This window comes from Ranitomeya variabilis, chromosome 5, assembly GCF_051348905.1.
Source record: "Ranitomeya variabilis isolate aRanVar5 chromosome 5, aRanVar5.hap1, whole genome shotgun sequence".
Taxonomy (NCBI): domain Eukaryota; kingdom Metazoa; phylum Chordata; class Amphibia; order Anura; family Dendrobatidae; genus Ranitomeya; species Ranitomeya variabilis.
Genome location: NC_135236.1, coordinates 296532722 through 296555172, shown reverse-complemented (window position 1 = coordinate 296555172; position 22451 = coordinate 296532722). Strand labels below are relative to the sequence as shown.

The following is a 22451-nucleotide window of genomic DNA, read 5'->3' as shown; positions in this document are numbered from 1 at the left end:
TGACCTGGAGAATCACAGTGGCAGGTCAGTTTTAGTATTTGATGAACCTAGCAAAAAAGCCAAACAAAAAACAAGTGTGGGATTGCACTTTTTTTTTTGCATTTTCACCGCACTTGGAATTTTTATCCCGTTTTTTTAGTACATGACATGGTAAATCCAATGGTGTTGTTTAACCCCTTAATCCCATATGACGTACGATCCAGTCAAGGTGGGGTGGGCCTTAATTCCCGCCGACAGGATAGTACGTCATATGCGGGGGAGCGCGGCCGGGTGTCAGCTATGTGCCAGGAGCGGTCACGGACCGCCCCCGGCACATTAACCCCCGGCACACTGCGATCAAACATGATTGCAGTGTTCCGGCGGTATAGGGAAGCATCGCGCAGGGAGGGGGCTCCCTGCATGCTTCCCTGAGACCCTCGGAGCAACGCGATGTGATCACGTTGCTCAGAGCGTCTCTTACCTCCTATCCCTGCAGGCCCCGGATGCAAAATGGCCGCGGGGCTGCATCCGGGTCCTGCAGGGAGTACTTCTGGGTCCAGTGCAGGCACTGGTAAGCCTGCAGCGCTGTCAGTCAGATCACTGATCTGACATAGTGCTGTGCAAACTGTCAGATCAGCGATCTGTGATGTCCCCCCCCCCCCCCCCCTGGGACAAAGTAAAGTAAAAAAAAAAAAAATTCCATGTGTTTAAAAAAAAAATAAAAAAAAAATTCTTTATCTAAATAAAAAAAAACAACAATAAAAGTACACATATTCAGTATCGCCGCATCCCTAACGACCCATCCTATAAAACTGTCCCACTAGTAAACCCCTTCAGTGAACACGTAAGAAAAAAGAGCCAAAAAACAACGCTTTATCATACCGCTGAACAAAAAGTGGAATAACACGCGATCAAAAAAATGGATATAAATAACCATGGTACCGCTGAAAACGTCATCTTGACCCGCAAAAAACTAGCCGCCATACAGCATCATAAGCAAAAAATAAAAAAAGTTATAGTCCTCAGAATAAAGCGATGCCAAAATAATAATTTTTTCTATAAAATAGCTTTTATCGTATAAAAGCGCCAAAACATAAAAAAATGATATAAATGAGATATCGCTGTAATCGTACTGACCCGACGAATAAAACTGCTTGATTAATTTTACCAAACGTGGAACGGTATAAACGCCTCCCCCAAAAGAAATTCATGAATAGCTGTTTTTTGGTCATTCTGCCTCACAAAAATCGGAATAAAAATCGATCAAAAAATGTCACGTGCCAGAAAATGTTACCAATAAAAACATCAACTCGTCCCGCAAAAAACAAGACCTCACATGACTCTGTGGACCAAAATATGGAAAAATTATAGGTCTCAAAATGTGGAGGCGCGAAAACTTTTTTGCAATAAAAAGCGTCTTTTAGTGTGTGACAGCTGCCAATCATAAAAATCCGATATAAAAAAATGCTCTAAAAGTAAATCAAACCCCCCTTCATCACCCCCTTAGTTAGGGAAAAGTAATAAAGTAAAAAAAATGTATGTATTTCCATTTTCCCATTAGGATTAGGGCTAGGGTTAGGGTTAGGGCTAGGGTTAGGGTTGGGGCTAAAGTTGGGGTTAGGGTTTGGATTACATTTACGGTTGGGATTAGGGTTAGGGGTGTGTCAGGGTTAGGGGTGTGGTTAGGGTTACCATTGAGATTAGGGTTAGGGGTGTGTTTGGATTAGGGTTTCAGGTAGAATTGGGGAGTTTCCACTGTTCAGGTACATCAGGGGCTTTCCAAACGCGACATGGCGTCTGATCTCAATTCCAGCCAATTCTGCGTTGAAAAAGTAAAACAGTGCTCCTTCCCTTCCGAGCTCTCCCGTGCGCCCAAACAGGGGTTTACCCCAACATATGGGGTATCAGCGTACTCGGGACAAATTGGACAACAACTTTTGGGGTCCAAGTTCTCTTGTTATCCTTGGGAAAATAAAAATTTGGGGGGGCTAAAAATCATTTTTGTGGGGGGGGGGGGGGAAAGATTTTTTTATTTTCACGGCTCTGCATTATAAACTGTAGTGAAACACTTGGGGGTTCAAAGTTCTCACAACACATCCAGATAAGTTCCTTGGGAGGTCTAGTTTCCAATATGGGGTCACTTCTTGGGGGTTTCTACTGTTTGGGTACATCAGGGGCTCTGCAAATGCAACGTGACGCCCGCAGACCAATCCATCTAAGTCTGCATTCCAAATACAATTCACAACCAAATTCTGACCGTAGAGTCTGACGGCTGTTGTAACCTGTTCAGAAGTTAGAGGCATTTATGTGGTAAAAATACACATTTTCATTTCTGTCATGCCACTTTGCATTAATTCCTGAAAAGCACCTGAAGGGTTAATAAACTACCTGACAGCCGTTTTCAATATGTCAGGGGGTGCTGTTTTTATAAGTTTTGGGGGTTTCCCAATATATGGGTCCACTAAAGGCACTTTAAATATGGATAGGTCCCTAAAAAAATTAATTGTTAATTTTCTTGAAAAATTACTGCTAAATTTTTAAACCTCCTAAATTGCTAACAAAGTAAAATAACATTTTACAAATGTTGCTAGTGTAAAGCAGAATGTGGGAAATGTTGTTTATTAATGTTTTGCTGTGGTATGATTATCTGGATTAAAGGGATAATCATTCAAAGCTTGAAAATTGCAAATTTTTTTTACATTTTTCTCAAATTTCTGATATTTTTTATAAATAAACACTAAACATATCAACCTAAATTTACCATTATCATAAAGTATGTGTCACGAAAAAATCAATCTCAAAATCACTGGGATTTGTTGATGGATTCCAGAGTTACCACATAAATTGACACTGGTAAGATTTCAAAAATTTGGCTCCGTCACTAAGGGGTTAATTGTGAAGGGATTTTTGAAAGCTGTATTTCATTTCTATGAGAATCTATTTTATTTTTATACACTGATGTTTTTAATGTCATTCCAAACGGAATTCAATTGAAACAGAAAAATGAAAGCGGAGAAAATTGTTTTTGAAAATGTTATATTTTTTTTCTCCACAGTTTATGTATGGTATATATATATATTTTTTGTGATTTTCTCTTTAGAGAAAGCATGGCCTCCCGTCGTAGCAAACATATACAAAGGACAATTGTCAGTACAGTAATAACCTCCATACAGAATGCATAACACGGTCTACCATATAGGAAGCTGTTCCGATAAAAATATGCCATAGTGCTTTTGTAAGTTTACTTTGAGAGAGGAATCTATTTTCCAGATGTGTGGCATTCTGGGGCAGGGCTAGTAATCCAGGACAACCTCGCTGAATGCTGGACATATTGGCAGTCAAGAGACAAAAAAGTGCCAGCAAGTCACATGTGCCTGTCATTCATTGCAGCAAAGATTCATTGTACAACCCCAACTCCAAACAGGTTGGGACGCTAATGTAAGGAAAACAATAATGCAGGGATTTAGAAATCTTTATAGCCATATTTTATTCATAACAGAACAGAAGAAATATCAGAAGTTGAAAGTTAGACATCATTTTTTTATTTTTTTTATTTTTATTTTTACAGTAACACATTTAAAAAAAGTGACGAGGCCATGTCTGCCATAATATACCATCCTATCTTCTTTTTACAAAGCAGTTTGAGAGGCAAGGAGACTAGATTTGCTGGAGTTTTGGGAAAGCAATGTTGCCCCATTCTTGTCTGACGTAGGATTTTAGTTCCTCAACAGTCCTGGGTCATCTTTGCCAGATTTTTAGCTTCATAAAGCTCCAAATGTCTATTGGTGATATGGCTGACTGTAGGTGTCCAGTTCATCACCCCAACTACTGCAAAGCCATGCTGTTGTGATAGATCCAGTTTGTGGTTCTCATTGTCTTACTGAAATATGCAAGGCCTTCCCTGAAATTGACATCTGGTTGGGAGCATATTATTCCTGAACCCATGCAATTATTGGTACAACCGAATCATGCTTGTTTTGTCTATAGTTCCACCTGAGGGCCCATATTTCTCCATCGTCCAATACTGACCGTCAGCTTTATGCACAGGGCTGTGGACTCTGGAGTCAGTAAGCCAAGTTTCCAACTTCTCAATTTCCTCAACTCCGACTCCTCAGCCCTGCCTCACTATTGAGCATGTACATAAAGTGCAGCACAGATTCATCTCAACGAAAAGTCTAGATCCTTAGATCAGGAATAGACATTTATAGGACATTTCATAACTTTCCCAAATTCTTATGAAAACATTTTACAGCACATAATGCTTTGAGCTACTGTGCCATTGTATATTTTCGGAGTCGGTCCATTTTATGCCGACTCCACCAAAATGGACACTGACTCAGACTCCACAGCTCTACTTATGCGTATGGGTTTTCTCCACATTCTCTGAATTTTTTAATATTATGTGCTGTAGATGGTCAAAACTCGGTCACTGTAACTTTAGAGGATCATTTTTCTGAAATGGTTTCACAATATTTAGGTGCAGTTGTTTTGATTAGTGAGCAATCTTTGCTTCTGAGAGACTCTACCTCTCTAACATACTCTTTTTATACATCGGTATTACTAATGAGCAGACGTGCTCGGATAAGGTCTTATCTGAGCATGCTCAGTTGCTAGCCGAGTGACTTCGGCATGTTTGAAATATGTTGGAGTCCCCACAACTGCTTGTGTTGCGGCGGTCGAACAGCATGCTCGGTTAAGACCTTATCAGAGCGCGTTCGCTCATCACTAATAATTATGTGACTTAGTTCAAAATTGACCCTTCATCTGTTTTTTGCAAGTGACACTTATATTTCCCAGCCCTTTTTTCTCAGGGAGTTACACACAAATTTATAAATGTACTGAATATAAGGCTAAGAAATAGAGAAGTAATTGCTAACTGCCTGCCTATTTTGCCCGTGGATATGCTCAGCCAGCGATTCCCCTTCATTTCACTTCGCAACAGTCAGCGCTTAGCCCCATATGCAGAAATAAGTCCTGGATGATCCCTTTAAAACTTTCCCAATGTATATGCCATCAATTTCTAAATGTACACATTTTTCCAGTTCATTTAATGAAAGTAATTTTTTTAACTTCTGATATGTATTTAATGTTATGAATAAAATATGGCTCGGATTTCCAGATCATTTTATTATTGCATTTTTTTTTTTACATCCTAACTTTTCAGTATTGGGATTGTATTTTGGACTTTTTGTCCAATTTATATTGTTTTGACTGTATATTTTGTAGCTTTTTTTTATATTGTGTATGAACATGCTTATTTGTACAACACTTTTTTTTTATTCCTTAGGAACATTTTAGTTGACAGACCTAATGATCAATCTTCACGCTGGTCATCAGAGAGCAACTACCCTCCTCAGGTAAGTGTTTGTGTAACAAAATGACATGGATGTTATGGGTTTATTTGGAATACAGCACTCTTTTCAGGGGCCCTAGACTTATTAAGGACATTTAGGGGGAGAAGAAAGCGTAAAATAAGTGTGCTGTGATTCTCAGGTTAAACCTATGCTAAGCCCAGAGCTGCTAGCTTATATGGCTGTAAAAAGTATTTGTGTACTCTGGCTTGTGTAGCTAATTGTTTTTATTGCTTTTTCTCACAGTTTTTGATACTGAAAGTTGAAAGGCCAGCCATTGTACAAAGCATCACATTTGGAAAATATGAGAAGACACATGTATGTAATTTGAAGAAGTTTAAAGTCTTTGGTGGAATGAATGAAGAAAACATGACAGAGCTTCTGTCTAGGTATATCCGATGGCAATATATACCTTTATGTTTAGAAATGTTTCTTTTTCAAATAGTTTTTATTACAATTTTTTTGTATAAATCAAGTTTATTGAAGCAAATAAACAATACAAAGATGTAATAACTCTGAAACACAGCTGGTGAAAACAATAGGATATATCCCATAATACTGGCGTGGAGGTAATGTCCCAGCGGTGTCCGAGAACTACTGGCCAATGCCAATGTTATCACTTTCGGTGTAGTAATAATAACTTTTGTTATTGTAACAAGTAAGCAACAGAAAAACTATTCATAACTCACAATACGAAGTCACTTATGTTAATAGAGAACATCACTAAAGAGAAAAGGTAATTAGAAAGGAGGAAAGTTGAAGAAAAGAAAAAGGGGAGAAAGAAGGGAAGCGGGTAAGAGCAGAAGGGTGCGATAAGTACGGGAAATGCGCCCCCCTCGGGCGGGCCCCAATCCCCATGTAGCAGTGGAGAAGCTAATACATTGTTAGTATTGATTTCAAGCCATGGTAGCAGGTTAAAATAAAGGGGCAGTGTCCACGTTGCGAAAGCATCTGGAGCGGTTTCAAATGTAGGTTAGGATCTGGATAGCCACGAGTTCAGCTCTGGGGTCTCTCTGAAGAAAGTTTTTTTAATACCTATGGGGAGGGGGGGGGGGAAGATAGGGAAGGGTAGGGAATGAAGGAAAGGAGGGATAAAAGGAAATACCCCTATGGAAATAGGAGAGAGACAAGCAATCATACATTTCTGTAGGTATATACATAGTTAACTGTTGCTCATTATTACAGCACCTGAAAATCTAAAGTATTAATCCTACAAATACTTTGAGTAATATATGTAACATGTGAGAGCTTGTCATGTCCGGGAACACCTATGGGTGACCCTGAGACTCTGTGGAGGGAAAGTTCGGTTCAATTAAAACAGTAGCAAGTGGTATAAGATTTTATTATTTGCTTCAATGAAGTCTGCTGTACTTTGTAGTCTGGAATAAGAAGACCCCCGTTGGAATTGTACTAAATTAGCAACCTGTTCTATCAAGTAGAATATAAGTCCGATGAGGACGAAGAGGAGAGTCTGTGAGGTCGATGGGGGTATTATTCCGTTTTTTTTTTTTTTCTAAAAAGACAATTCCTTCCTCTGGTGAAGAGATAACTATTAGTTTCATTGCATATTTTATTTGTATGGTGGAAGTCTGGGTCCAGTGATAAGGGTATTCCTGCACGTAGGAGTTGTCGAGTCGTGTATTGGAATGATTTCCTCTTTTGAATTGTGGCCTTGGACAAGTCTTTGAACAGAGTTATTTTGTCGTATGGAGATGCGAGGATTTTTGAATTTCTAGTCAGAGCGAGAAGGTCATTCCTCACCCACCCATGGTAAAAGGACACAATAACGTCTCTTGCTATATTTGGAGGGAGAGAGTGGTCTGGGAATTCTAAAAGCCCTCTCAACCAAGTTCTTTACTTTGGTATTAGGTAACAGATTAGATATCATTGTAGAAATATAATCTTTTAATTGAGATGGCTGGACTGATTCCGGAATTCCTCTAATTTTTAGGTTATTCTTTCTTTTAAAATCTTCGTAATTAGCTAAGCCGTCCTTTAAAAGAGTAAATATCTTTTTTGATCTTTTCTAGGGAGTCTGAGATCAGAGAATAATTTGATGTCTTTTGAAGGTGTAGCTGTTGAATTTTTGATTGTAGCTGTTTTGATTTCATCTCCCCCCCTTAGGGAAAAATAAAAAAATGTATTTATTTCCATTTTCCCGTTAGGGTTGGGGCTAGGGTTACATTAACGGTTGGGAATAGGGTTAGGGGTGTGGTTAGGGTTAGGGGTGTGGTTGGGGTTAGGGGTGTGTTTGGGTTAGGTTTTCAGTTAGAATTGGGGGTTTCCACTGTTTAGGCACATCAGAGCTCTCCAAACACGACATGGCGTCTGATCTCAATTCCAGCCAATTCTGCGTTGAAAAAGTAAAACAGTGCTCCTTCCAAGCTCTACCGTGCGCCCAAACGGGTTTACCCCAACATATGGGGTATCGGCATACTCAGGACAAATTGGACAACAACTTCTGGGGTCCAATTTCTCTTGTTAACCTTGGGAAAATAAAAATTTGGAGGGCTGAAAAACCATTTTTGTAGGAAAAAATGATTTTTTATTTTCACGGCTCTGCGTTATAAACTGTAGTGAAATACTTGGGGGTTCAAAGTTCTCACAACACATCTAGATAAGTTCCTTGGGGGGTCTAGGTTCCAATATGGGGTAACTTTGGGGTTTCTACTGTTTAGGTGCATCAGCGGCTCTGCAAATGCAACGTGACGTCTGCATTCCAAATGGCGCTCCTTCCCTTCCGAGCTCTGCCATGCGCCCAAACGGTGGTTCCCCCCACACATGGGGTATCAGCGTACTCAGGACAAATTGGACAACTTTTGGGGTCCATTTTCTCCTGTTACCCTTGGGAAAATACAAAACTGGGGGCTAAAAAATTTTTTTGGGGAAAAAAAAAAGAATTTTTATTTTCGCGGCTTTGTGTCATAAACTGTAGTGAAAATAGAACGATAAGGAAGGTGCTCACTTAATAGGAGGTGCTCAGTCAGGAGAAAAAAAAAAAATATATATATATATATATATATTTCTATTAGAAAGACTCCGGCACACTACTTGAAAGGATAGTCACTCATTTATTAATCATTCTTTATGTTCCAAAAATTTTTTTCCATAACAACGGTGAAATCTCCAAAAAATGTTTTTTCTGCACACTTTGATTGGACATATAACGTAAATATCTTTGTCTCAATGTTTCGGCTAAAAAACCTTTTTCAAGAGATTAAATGTCCCTAATGATCTCGTGTTGCCCGTAATGAAGAAGCGTCTTATAATGTATTCAAAATTTGTCCATTGAACCGACGGCAATCTTGCGAATACGATGTCATGTCATGTGCCTCCCTGATAGCGGTCACCTTTTTCCTCCTGGGGTCATAGTACCTAGCACGGCGTATGTGAGCGACTTCACATTAAGGGAATTTCTCTATCCTGCACATCGTATTCGCAAGATTGCCGTCGGTTCAATGGACAAATTTTGAATACATTATAAGACGCTTCTTCATTACGGGCAACACGAGATCATTAGGGACATTTAATCTCTTGAAAAAGGCTTTTTAGCCGAAACATTGAGACAAAGATATTTACGTTATATGTCCAATCAAAGTGTGCAGAAAAAACATTTTTTGGAGATTTCACCGTTGTTATGGAAAAAAATTTTTGGAACATAAAGAATGATTAATAAATGAGTGACTATCCTTTTGATTTCATCTCCCCCCTTAGGGAAAAATAAAAAAATGTATTTATTTCCATTTTCCCGTTAGGGTTGGGGCTAGGGTTACATTAACGGTTGGGATTAGGGTTAGGGGTGTGGTTAGGGTTTCAAGTAGTGTGCCGGAGTCTTTCTAATATATAAACTGTAGTGAAACACTTCGGGGTTCAAAGCTCTCACAACACATCTAGATAGATCCTTAGGGGGTCTACTTTCCAAAATGGTGTCACTTGTGGGAGGTTTCAATGTTTAGGTACATCAGGGGCTCTCCAAATGCAACATGGCGTCCCATCTTAATTCCAGCCAATTTTGCATTGAAAAGTCAAACGGCGCTCCTTCCCTTCCGAGCTCTGCTATGCACCCAAACAGTAATTTACCCCCACATATGGGGTATCAGCGTACTCAGGACAAATTGTACAACAACTTTTGGGGTCCATTTTCTCCTGTTACCCTTGGTAAAAATAAAACCAATTGGAGCTGAAGTAAATTTTTTGTGAAAAAAATAAAAATAAAAAATTAAATGTTCATTTTTTTTTTTAAACATTCCAAAAATTCCTGTGAAACACCTGAAGGGTTAATAAACTTCTTAAATGTGGTTTTGAGCACCTTGAGGGGTGCAGTTTTTAGAATGGTGTCACACTTGGTTATTTTCGATCATATAGACCCCTCAAAATGACTTAAAATGTGATGTGGTCCCTAAAAAAAAAAAAAATAAAAAAAAAAATGGTGTTGTAAAAATGAGAAATTGCTGGTCAACTTTTAACCCTTATAACTCCCTAACAAAAAAAATGTTTTCTAAAATTGTGCTGATGTAAAGTAGACATGTGGGAAAGGCTACTTATTAAGTATTTTGTGTGACGACATATCTCTGTGATTTAAGGGCATAAAAATTCAAAGTTGGAAAATTGCGAAACTTTCAAAATTTTTGCCAAATTTCCATTTTTTTCACAAATAAACGCAGGTAATATCAAAGAAATTTTACCACTATCATGAAGTACAATATCTCGAGAAAACAATGTCAGAATCACCGGGATCCGTTGAAGCTTTCCAGAGTTATAACCTCATAAAGGGACAGTGGTCAGAAATGTAAAAATTGGCCCGGTCATTAACGTGCAAACCACCCTCGGGGCTTAAGGGGATACGCTATCTGGTGGCACTGGATAGTCCTTATCCCCTGCATATGCCCCGAAGTTTTTAGGCTTTTATAAGGGTGTTTAAGGGTGGCATAGCTGTTTTCAAATGAATGGGTCTGCTGTATACCGTGGTGGTGTTGGAGTGGAATTGTACTCACCGCATCAGAGACATGTTGAATGGCAGCACAGCCCTCATCCTCCTTCCTCTTCAGCGTGGGTGTCACAGGCTGGAGTGACTCTTTCCCGGGTCCCCGGCAGTATAGCAAGGCTCCGGAGAGACTCACCTCTGTCGGAGTCTGCAGTGATGCTCCTTGTCTTTTCAGCAGCGGCGCCATCTTCATTTCCTGCTTCGTCATCGTGGCGATTTCCCTGCGTCTGTCCTCCTTTCTGGCAACTGGCAGAGAGGATGTCGGAGTATTCTTCTTTCCACTCCGCAGGTCTCAGTGACTCAGGAGAGTCCCGGTGTCTTTCCTCAACGATGTCGCTCCTCCTTGTCGTCCCCAGAAACGCTGCTGTCTGTTGTCTGGAACCTTCTCAGCGGCTAATGTCTGAGCCGCTTGTAAGTCGGATTTCTTCTCTCTCCCTGCTGGCTCAGTCGGTGTCGCTCTGGTTGTCTTACGTCCAGTCAGGCTGGAGGTGATGAGTCTAGTGTGGGCATTCATCTTTGGTCCTGCATCGGCGGCCATTTTAGTTGTCTTCTTCCCCATAGACAAGGCAGGAAACAATGTCTGTTCTTGAAAGGGTTTTTTCTTAGTTAAGACCATGTTTTGGTTCTTATTTAATGTTTCAAGTATGTTCCCACAGGTCTTCAGCTTCAATAAGCTCATAAAAGTCCACTTTAAAGTAAGCTAATGTTGCTTAATTAAGGGGATTGTCAGGAGTTCCTGTGACACAGGTCTGATCCCTTCCCCTTGCAAACCACGGCCCCCCCTGTTTAGAAATGTTTGTAAGGTGGCCATACTGAAGGCACAAACTTATTTTTATCTTGTAAATCTAGAAAGGACAAGACTGGGGTGTGTTATGGTAACTGACAAGATGAAGTCAATTAACACAGAATTGTTAGAAAGGGGCACTCAAGATTTGTAGACTTCTTTTTCTAGGCGACCATCAGTAAAATAGAGATGTCAATGTCAAATAGAGAGAGGGAGACCCCCAGAACGACAGATGTGCATGATTTGCATGGGAAATACTTGGAAAACTGGATCCGGAGGCTGGATTCATCGTTTCACATGTCCGTTTCACACGTTTTTAGTCGGCTCCGTCACTGTGCGCTTTTTTTCGCTGGCCAAAAAGTGTTCCTATGGGCGTTTTCTCCATCTGTCGGAAATGACAATTTGGACGGATCTGGAAAAAAAAAAAACGGATGAAACGTCTGCCCATCAGTCGCAATCCAGCGCTAATATAACTCTGACAAAAAATGGATCCGGCGTAAAAAAAGGATCAGTTTTTTTTCAAAACTTGACGGATTGTGCTTGAAATAAAGGACCTGATGTGTGAAAGTAGCCTAAAGGGGTACTCTGCTATTATCAGGAAACTGGCTGTGACTCATGGGGGGAGCTGCACACTGGTGAGTGATATAATGACCCAGATGGCAGGGGTGAGGAGCAGCTGCTGTCACGCTGAATAACAAGGGTTATAAAGATATTAGAAGTGTACCGGGCATATCATCTTTATAGTGTATGAGTACAAGAACAGTACGTAAATGTACTCAGAGTATCCCTTTAACATGCCTACGTTTTAGTGATGAGGACTATTCAATTACACTATTGATTGGAACAAAGCATACCTGGAATATGTCAAGACCTTTATAAATAAACATGATAAATCATTTAAAGATGGGATTATAATAAGAGATGAGCAAGCAATAAAATGCTTGTTTCTCGAGCCGAGAAGTTCCTAATGCTCGAATGCTCTTTTCGAGTAACTAGTATAATGGGAGTTAATGGGAAATCCGAGCATTTTTCCGGCAGACCCTACAAAGAGAGGGGAGGCAGTGAAAATATTGAAATGGATGTAAAAAGTGCTGAATGAAGAACAGCATAGGGAAGACCCCTTGAAGCATCTCTGACTCCCAGATCACTGCTGAGAACAATGGCGTCACTTTTACTCCTCTTTAAGGACTGACAAAAAACATTAAAAAAAAAAAAAAATTCAAAATTAATGACAAATCAGTCACACTCCAAACTCCACTATGGTGAAAACCAAAGACCTGTGGAAGGACACCAGGAACAAAATTGTAGCCCTGCAGCAGGCTGGAAAGACTGAATCTTCAATAAGCAAGCAGCTTGGTGTGATGAAATCAACTGTGGGTGCAATAATAAGAAAATGGAAGACATACAAGACTACTAATAATCTCCCTCGATCTCACCCCATGGGGTCAAAATGATCACAAGAACAGTGAGCAGACATCCCAGAACCACACGGAGACCTAGTGAATGACCTGCATAGATCTGGGACCACCGTAACAAAGGCTACCATCAGTAACTCATTATGCCGCCAGGGACACTGATGCTGCAGTGCCAGACGTGTCCCCCTGCTTAAGCCAGTACATGTCTGGGCCTGTCTAAAATTTGCTAGAGAGCATTTGGATTATCCAGAAGAGTATTGGGAGAATGTCATATTGTCTGATGAAACCAAAGTAGAACGGTGTTTGGAGGAGACAGAATGCTGAGTTGCATCCAAAGAACACCATACCTACTGTGAAGCATGGGGGGTGGCAGCATCATGCTTTGGGGCTGTTTCTCTACAAAGGGACCAGGACGACTGATCCGTGTACATGAAAGAATGAATGGGGCCATGTATCTTGAAATTTTGAGTGGAAACCTTCTTCCATCAGCAATGGCACTGAAGATGAAACGTGGATGGGTCTTTCAGCATGATAATGATCCCAAGCACACTGCCAGAGCAACGAAGAAGTGGCTTTGTAAGAAGCTCATAGAAAACCTTTGTAGGGAGTTGAAAATGTGTGTTTCCCAGCGAAAGGCCAAAAATGTCACTGCTCTAGAGGAGATCTGCATGGAGGAAAGGGCCAACATACCACCAACAGTGTTTGCCATCCTTGTGAAGACTTACAGAAAACATTTGACCTCTGTCATTGCCAACAAAGGATATACAGTACAGACCAAAAGTTTGCTTTCAAAATATTTTATTAGATTTTCATCAATAACGGGGGAGGGGAGAGCTGGGAGGGGAAGGAGGGGAGGGGGAGGGGGGGGAGGGAAAGGTTAAAAAAGAGGGGAGAGATAAGCCCCCTAACATTAGGGGGAAAACAAATCTGTTTTCACATTTGATATGCATGGTATATAATAATGCAGGAATTATGTACATTTCTAATCAAATCAAAGTCATTTGTAAGAACAGTGATAACATTAGATGTCACAGTGTTTGACTCTTATGAGTCAATGAAAGTACTAGGAGCAGGAGTACTTTTTATGAGTAGCGAATGGAGCATGAACATGTCTGGTATTCAGGTGATAGGTGTAGGAAATTGCTGATCCCATCTGGACCATTTTTTTGCGAATTTTGAGCACTGATTGTTTGTAATTGCGAAGTGGAACTCGTGGGATCTATGTAGGGAGATTCTTGAAATGATGTCTTTTGTTGATGGGGTATGTTGAGTTTTCCAAAGGGAAGCAATGAAGTTCTTTACCACTAAACAAATGTGAATTACCAATAGTTTCAGATTGTGATCGAGCCGACCGAGTCCAAGAGACAACAGAGCACCCTGGGGCGTCAGATCAAAGGGCACATTGGTAAGTTTGTCGATTATCTCTTTAGAAATTTTCTTCCACATGGTGATTACCGCTGGGCAGCTCCAAAATATGTGCATTATGTCACCTCTCTGGTCACAGCCTCTCCAGCATTGAGCAGAATTTATAGAGTTCATGTGTGCCAATCTGCTGGGGGTGTAGTACCATCTTGAAACTACTTTGAAGTGAGTTTCTTGTAGAGACATTGAGAGGGTGGACTGGTAGGAAGTGGTAAAAGCTTCTTCCCATTCTTCAATACTGTATATGTTTTTTATGTCTTGTTCCCATTTAGACATCGGGGGGCTCTTGGAAAGATTAAAATCTGAGTTGAAGCTGTTATATATAAATTTGTGGCTCCAAAATATGTAGTGTCCTACGTTACTTAGAAGTTTAGTGGATGTTTCTGATAGTTTAGGTCTGTTCCCCATGAAAGAACCTATGTTTTTTTTAAGTATCAAGAACTCGAGGAAGGAGGATGAGTGAATACCATATTGGGATTTCAAAGTTTGGAAGCTTATGAATGCCTCCCCTGTGTGTATATCCCCAATTTTCTTTATTTTTGATTCTGACCATACTTTAGGGAGGGTTTGGTCGGTTATGGAATAGGCCAAGGAGATGGGGATATTTTTTAGGATAGTTGAGTGTTTTGGTCCTTTTTTTTGGTATGATAGTTTCTTCCAGGCTGTGGCTATTGCCTGGAAGAGGGGGTGCGATACTGAGTTTGGGAAGTTGCCAAATATTGTTTTGTATATGACCGATTTCGGGTGACGATTATTATTTAATGCTGTCTCTAGGTCTAGCCATACTGGTGGACTAGAGCTCTGCAGCCAATGAATACTCTGTTTTATAAGCAAGGTGTGGTAATGGGCTTTAATGTTTGGTATGTTAATCCCTCCGTTGGTTTTACTTTTGTAGAGAGTTTGGGTGGCAGTTCTAGATTTTTTTGAATTCCATATGAAGGCTTTTACTTGCGTCTGTAGGAGGGTGAGGCTGATGTCTGGAAATGGCAAGGGAACGCATCTAAGGATGTAGAGAAGTTTAGGTAGGATGAATAGTCCCATTGTCAGCACCCTTCCCCACCATGACAGTGTGTTGCATCTGTGTGTTAGGATTTCTTTATTTAGTATTTCTTTTAGTAGGTTATAGTTGGATTTTATAGTCCCCTTAATTGATTTGTTTATTATAATGCCCAGGTATGTGAGTTCTTTTTCACACCAATTCAGGGTTGTTGAGTCCTTTATAATTTGGGTTTGGTCTTTGTTTAGGCCTATTGGAAGTATATTGGACTTGGTTTCGTTTATTTTAAAGTTTGAGAATGTGGAGAATCTTTCTATAATCTGCAGCACTTCGGGAATTGAGACTTCTGGGTTAGAGAGGGATAATATGATGTCATCTGCGAAGAGTGAAATTTTGTGATGTCTAGTGGGTGTGGAGATACCTGAGATTTTGTTGTTGGATCTTATTATTTCGGCTAACGGTTCAATAGTTAAGTTAAATAGGATCGGTGAGAGAGGGCAACCTTGTCTAGTACCATTTCTGATACTAAAGGGGTCCGAAATTTGACAATTACAGTAGACGCTGGCCTTAGGATCGGAGTATAGGGCCATTATATGTGATATCAAAATTTTGTCGAAGCCGAATTTGGCTAGGCATTCTTTCAGGAAGTCCCAGTTAACTCTGTCGAAGGCCTTTTCAGCGTCAAGCGACAGTAGTGTAATGGGAATTCCTTGTCTCCTAGCCCAGCTTGTGATGTTGATGATTCTTCTAGTTGCGTCTGCTGGTTGCCTACCTCTCACAAATCCCATCTGGTCATTTGGTATCAATCTTGGGATAACCAGACCAATTCTATCTGCAAGAATTTTAGAATAGATCTTGACATCTACATTTATTAAAGAAATGGGCCTAAAGTTCTCCATGGCCTCAGGGTCTCCTTTTGGTTTGGGAATCACCGATACAGTGGCCGCTAGCATCTCCGCAGGGAAGGAGCCGCCTCGGAAGATATAATTAAATGTGTCTGCCAGGTGTGGGGAAAGGTTATTTGAGAAAGCTTTATAGTAGGCATTTGTGAATCCATCTGGGCCTGGGGATTTGTGAAGACCAAACTTTTTGATGACAATTTCTATTTCGTCAGTGGTAATAGGGGCATTAAGGGTGGTGAGTTCTTCTGGTATTAGGGTGGGGAGGTTTATTTGTTTTAGAAATTCTTTAATTTTATCTATTTTATCTAATTTGTCCGTAGGGTCATTTATTTGGGGATTTATGTTGTATAATTTGGAGTAGAATGCTGCAAATTCATTTGCTATCTCCTTTGGGTGAGAGGTTTTGCCCATCCCATCTAGCCTATTGATTCTACTGATTCTACTGTTGATTCTATTTTTTTTTATTTTGTTAGCCATATACTTAGTGGGTTTATTATGGGATGTATAAAATTTGTAGTTTGACATTTTTACAATGTTGTCGTATGGCGAGAATAAAGTCTCTCTGAGTTCTGTTCTTAGTTTAGAGAGTTCATTTTGAGTATTTTGGGGGGGTATGGTGTTATTGATTAGATAATTCTCTAATGTCCGAATTTTATTTGAAAGGTCATGAATTTTTTTTCTGGACTCCTTTTTTTCTTTGGAAGCTATTCCCATCAGCACTCCTCTGATTACCGCCTTGTGGGCGCACCAGTTGATGCAGGGATTAGTTGACTCCGGTTTGTTTACCTCAAAGTAATTATTTATGGCGTTTAGTATTGTGGTTTTATTAGCTGGGTTGTGTAGGATCTTGGCGCTGCATTTCCATAGTCTGGCGTTCAGAAGGGGGGGGCCTATTAAGATTTTCCCGGAGACTGGGGCATGGTCTGAGATTGTCCTATCTCCAATTGAGATTTCTTTGATTTTTGTCAAGGAGTATATGTCTGTAACAATTAAATCTATTCTCGAAGCTGTTTGGTAAGTGTCCGAAAAATGTGTGAATTCTCTAGAGTTGGCGTTTAGGCATCTGAAGCAATCAAATAATTCGTTTTTGTCTAACCAGGTATTAAGATAGTCAGCGGCGGGCCTATTTTTGGAGGATGAGTCTAATTTATTATCCGGGGTGACGTTGAAGTCGCCCAGCAGAAACAAATTGCCTCTTCTGACTTCTTCGATTTTTTTCATGGTTTTGTTTAGGAAAGGGATTTGGCCTACGTTTGGAGCGTAGATGTTTGCTATTGTACACTCTTGATCGTTAATTTTACATGTAAGTATATGGAAGCGGCCTTTATTGTCTTTGAATTCCCCCAAGGCCTCAAACGGGGTTGAGCTATCAATCATTGTTAAGACTCCTGCTCTTTTCTTTGTGTTGCTTGCTTCAAATATGTGCGGAAATTTATGGTGGTTAAAATAAGGATGGTTACCTTCCAGGAATTTGGATTCCTGTAAGCAGATAATGTTGGCCTTGGACTCGGTCAGCTCCCTCCACAGTGCGTGTCTTTTTCTTGGGTTGTTGAGCCCTCTAACATTATATGAGATCAGGTTCAGCTCCATTATGTGTTTTGCTGAGTGACTAGAAGATAAAGATGTGAGGTTGTTTAGAACTTTGGGTATTAACAAATATTAGTAACAATTTCAACTTAACTTTACTAGTAAACAGTTATCAGACAATAGCGACTATTCCTGCAAGAAAGAAAAATGATTAGTCCTTTTTAACAACGTAAGATGAATGGACAGGTAGATCCAGAGGGATGCTACCACCTCTCGACGGGGAACTCCTGTGGAAAAAGAAACAGGGACAACATCCTAAAAGCAGGAAAATCTAGTCAGCAATCACCCATCAGTGGCATTAGTGTCTTTTTTTTTTTTTTTTTTCTTTTTTCAGTCTTTGGCTCTAGTGTAGTTGTCTTTGATAGAGTGGATGAAGTCCATTCCATCTCTAGGTGAGTAAATTGGAGTGATCCGACCTTTAAAGTTCACTAGCAGCTTCAGTGGGAAGCCCCATTTGTAGGGTATGCCCTTATCCCTGAGGAATGAGGTGACATTGTTGAATTCTTTGCGGCCTTCCAATGTCTCTTTGGATAAATCCGGAAAAACTTTCAGGTCTTTGTAAGGTTCAGGGAAGAACTTGTTCATTCTAAGATAGTTGATGATTTTTTCTTTGGTTTGGAAAAAATGGATCCTTAGAATGGTATCCCTTGGGACATCCGAAGAGATCTTAGGAGGTCGAGGGAGCCTGTGGGCTCTGTCAATTATAAGATCAGAAGGAGACAGCTCCGGAATTGCTGTCTTGAAGATATCCTGGATATGCTGTGAGAGGTCCTCTTGTTTGATTGATTCCGGGAGTCCTCTAATTTTTATGTTGTTTCGACGTCCCCTATCCTCGATGTCTGCCACTTTAACTTTTAATTTGTGGATCTCTGCTGAGAGGTACTCTAAGTCTACAGATGATTCTGCAGCTCCATTTTCAATTTTTTGGATTCTTTTCTCGTGGTTTTCTAGTTGTTTGTTGATTTTGTCACATACTTTTTCCATCTCTTCTATAAATTCTTGCTTCTGCTTTTTGAATTCTGCACCAATCATTAATCTAATTTCCTCGACCATACTTGACTGTGATTTTTGGTTTTGAGGGTTTGTTTCTGATTGGGTTCTTGGAGGGCTCTCTCTCCTGGGTCTTTGTTTGTCAGGGCTTTGGTTGGGGCTACATTCGTTGTAGGATTCATCTGAGTCGCTTAGGTCTCTTAGGTCTTCGTATTTTTCCCCTGAAGAACCTGGCATATGTCTTTTGGAAGAAACAGAAGAGTCCATTTTTTCTAGTAGGTGGGGATTTCCATCGGTTCTTGTCTGTCTTTTAACTGTTGGTTGTTGGTTTACGTCCCTCGTAGGAGATCTAGATCTGGCTCTGTGGGGACTAATGAGGTTTACTTGGTCTCTGTGTGATTTATAGCTGCTGTATGTTTTGGTCTGTTTAGTAGAGCTTTGGGATTTTGGTGATTGTTGGGTTTGTGAAGACCCTTTCGCTCTGGAGAAGCTCATGGTGGATGGAGTGGAATAACAGATTAATATCGGGGTAACCCGGTGTGGGAGTTGCCGCTCTTGTAAGTCTTGTAGCGGCAGTAATGTGGCTTGGTGTCACTTTTGTAAGTGCCTGTAGGAGAGGAAGACTTCTAGTAAAGCAATGGAAGATGTTTTATGTAGGTCACTGGAGAGTCGTAGGTTTTGATTCTGTTTTTAATCCAATCGCTGTAGCGTTGCAAATGATCTGTTGGAGCGTTGTAGGTCCCTAGGACGCTAGTGTGTTGTTACACTGGAGTGACTTCTTTAAATCGCTGGAGCGTTGTAAATACGTCGCTTGGTGTGCCTTAATTGAGTCGTTGTAGCGTTGAAAATAGTCCGCTGGAGCGTCGTGAATAGGACTTTTGAGGGGTGAGGAGCGCAGGAGCGTCGTGAATAGGACTTTTGAGCGGTGAGGAGCGCAGGAGCGTCGTGGGTGAGCAGGAGGAGGAGGGGCTCTTACCTCCGGTACGGAGGGCTCCGGTTGTGCCTGTACCTCCGGTCTGTGTCCTGGATGGTGCTCCCAAGCAGCGGTTGTAACCTGGTGAGTACTTAGATCTCTCCACCGCTTGTTATGCCACTCACTCCGCTGCTAGAAGCCGTGGAGGAGGGGGGAAGATGTTTCTGCAGCGGCTCTGCAGCGGCTCTGTAGCGGTTATCTTATCCTATTTCGGCGGTCCCGGTGGTAAGGGGGCCTTGTTAGGCAGTCTCTCCCAGGCCTCTTCTTAATCCAGGGAGAACCTCACTGTGTCTGTGGAGGTGTGGTAACGCTGCAGCCAGCCGGTTGTGGAAATCTAGATCCAGGCTTCAGAGTTGCGTTGTAGGCCTCAACTTCTAAAGTCCTCAGATTTGGAAAATACACGTCTGGAAAGGGGCTAGACTGTGTCCTGGACTACTCCTATACGTTTTTGGGGCTGGATGGCTAGATTATTGTCGTTTTTTAGTTGGATTGGGATGTTTTTCCCTGGAGCTCCTAAACCTACGTCCTCATGCTGCAGGCTCAGGCCACGCCCCCCAGACCAAAAGTTTGGACACACCTTCTCATTTAATGATTTTTCTGTGTTTTCATTACTATGAACATTGTACGTTCACACTGAAGGCATCAAAACTATGAATTAACACATGTGGAATTATATACTTAACAAAAAAGTGTGAAACTGAAATTGTCTCATATTCTAGGTTCTTCAAAGTAGCCACCTTTTGCTTTGATGACTGCTTTGCACACTCTTTGCATTCTTTTGATGAGCTTCAAGAGGTAGTCACCGGGAATGGTTTTCAATTCACAGGTGTGCCCTGTCTGGTTTAATAAGTGGGATTTCTTGCCTTATAAATGGTGTTGGGACCATCAGTTGTGTTGTGCAGAAGTCTGGTGGATACACAGCTGATAGTCCTACTGAATAGACTGTTAGCTGCTTTTTTTTCTTGACATAATACAAATTCTAAGTAAATTAAAACGAGTGGCCATCATTACTTTAAGAATTCGAGTTCAGTCAGTCCGAAAAATTGGGAAAACTTTGAAAGTGTCCCCAAGTGCAGTGGCAAAAACCATCAAGCGATACAAAGAAACTGGCTCACATGAGGACCGCCCCAGGAAAGGAAGACCAAGAGTCACCTCTGCTTCTGAGGATAAGTTTATCTGAGTCCCGAGCCTCAGAAATCACAGGTTAACAGCAGCTCAGATTAGAAACCAGGTAAATGCCACAGAGTTCTAGCAGCATACACATCTCTGCAACAACTGTTAAGAGGAGACTTTGTGCAGCAGGCCTTCATGGTGAAATAGCTGTTAGGAAACCACTGCTAAGGACAGGCAACAAGCAGAAGAGACTTGTTTGGGCTAAAGAACACAAGGAATGGACATTAGACCAGTGGAAATCTGTGCTTTGGTCTGATGAGTCCAAATTTGTGATCTTTGGTTCCAACCACCGTGTCTTTGTGCGATGCAGAAAAGGTGAACGGATGGACTCTACATGCCTGGTTCCCACCGTGAAGCATGGAGGAGGTGTGAGGATGCTTTGCTGGTGACACTGTTGGGGATTTATTCAAAATTGAAGGCATACTGAATCAGCATGGCTGCCACAGCATCTTGCAGCGGCATGCTATTCCATCCGGTTTGCGTTTATTTGGACCATCATTTATTTTTCAACAGGACAATGACCCCAAACACACTTCCAGGCTGTGTAAGGGCTATTTGACCAAGAAGGAGCGTGATGGGGTGCTACGCCAGATGACCTGGCCTCCACAGTCACCAGACCTGAACCCAATCGAGATGGTTTGGGGTGAGCTGGACCGCAGAGTGAAGGCAAAAGGGCAAAGTGCTAAGCATCTCTGGGAACTCCTTCAAGATTATTGGAAGACCATTCCCAATGAGTACCTCTTGAAGCTCATCAAGAGAATGCCAAGAGTGTGCAAAGCAGTCATCAAAGCAAAAGGTGACTACTTTGAAGAACCTAGAATATAAGACATAATTTCAGTTTTCACACTTTTTTTGTTAAGTATATAATTCCACATGTGTTAGTTCATAGTTTTGATGCCTTCAGTGTGAATGTACAATTTTCATAGTCATGAAAATACAGAAAAATCTTTAAATGAGAAGGTGTGTCCAAACTTTTGGTCTGTACTGTATAACAAAATATTGAAATGAACTTTTGTTAATGACCAAATACTCATTTTCCACCATAATTTGCACAATTTTGCCAAATCAAACAAGGTGATTTTCTGTATCTGTTTTCTCATTTTGACTCTCATAGTTGTGGTCTACCTATGATGTCAATTACAGGCTTCTCTCATCTTTTTAAGAGGGAGAACTTGCACAATTGGTGGCTGACTAAATACTTCTTTCCCCACTGTATAACAAGTCAATTAACCAAAAATATTGTGAACCGTACCAATTCAATTGGCTTCTAAAATCTTAACACACTGTAGTTTTACACAATGCACATTACACTGTATGCATGAATCATTGAATCCCTAAACATTTCTTCAAGTTTTTTGAGTTTTACATAACACCGAAATGTTCCAAAGCACGTAAAACTGGATGAGTAGCTGAATCCAGGCAAATTTCTCAGTGCTTTTTTTGTAAGATTATAGACACTGCTCAAAAAAATAAAGGGAACACTAAAATACCACATACTAGATATCACTGAATGAAAAATTTCAGTTGCAAATCATTATTCATTAAATAGTGGAATGTGTTGAGAACAATAAAACATAAAAATGATCAATGTAAATCAAAATTAATATCCCATGGAGGTCTGGATTTGGAATGATACTGAAAATCAAAGTGGAAAATCAAATTACAGGCTGATCCAACTTTAGTGGAAATGCCTCAAGACAAGGAAATTATGTTCAGTAGTGTGTGTGTGTGTGTGTGTGTGTGTGTGTGTGTGTGTGGCCTCCACGTTGCCTGTATGACTTCCCTACAATGCCTGGGCATAGTCGTGATGAGGCGGTCGATGTTCTCTTGCGGGATCTCCTCCCAGACATGGATTAAAGCATCAATCAAATCCTGGGCAATCTGATGCAATGTG

General features: G+C 40.7%; 1 protein-coding gene across 1 annotated transcript in view; it reads left to right on the top strand.

The window, feature by feature from the left end:
- Window positions 1-22451, top strand: part of MKLN1 (muskelin 1) — a 136691-nt gene that overhangs the window by 54059 nt on the left and 60181 nt on the right. The window contains exons 2-3 of the mRNA XM_077264454.1: window positions 5267-5336; window positions 5577-5719. Coding sequence (XP_077120569.1) covers window positions 5267-5336; window positions 5577-5719 — 213 coding nt within the window. The remainder of the gene's footprint in view (window positions 1-5266; window positions 5337-5576; window positions 5720-22451) is intronic.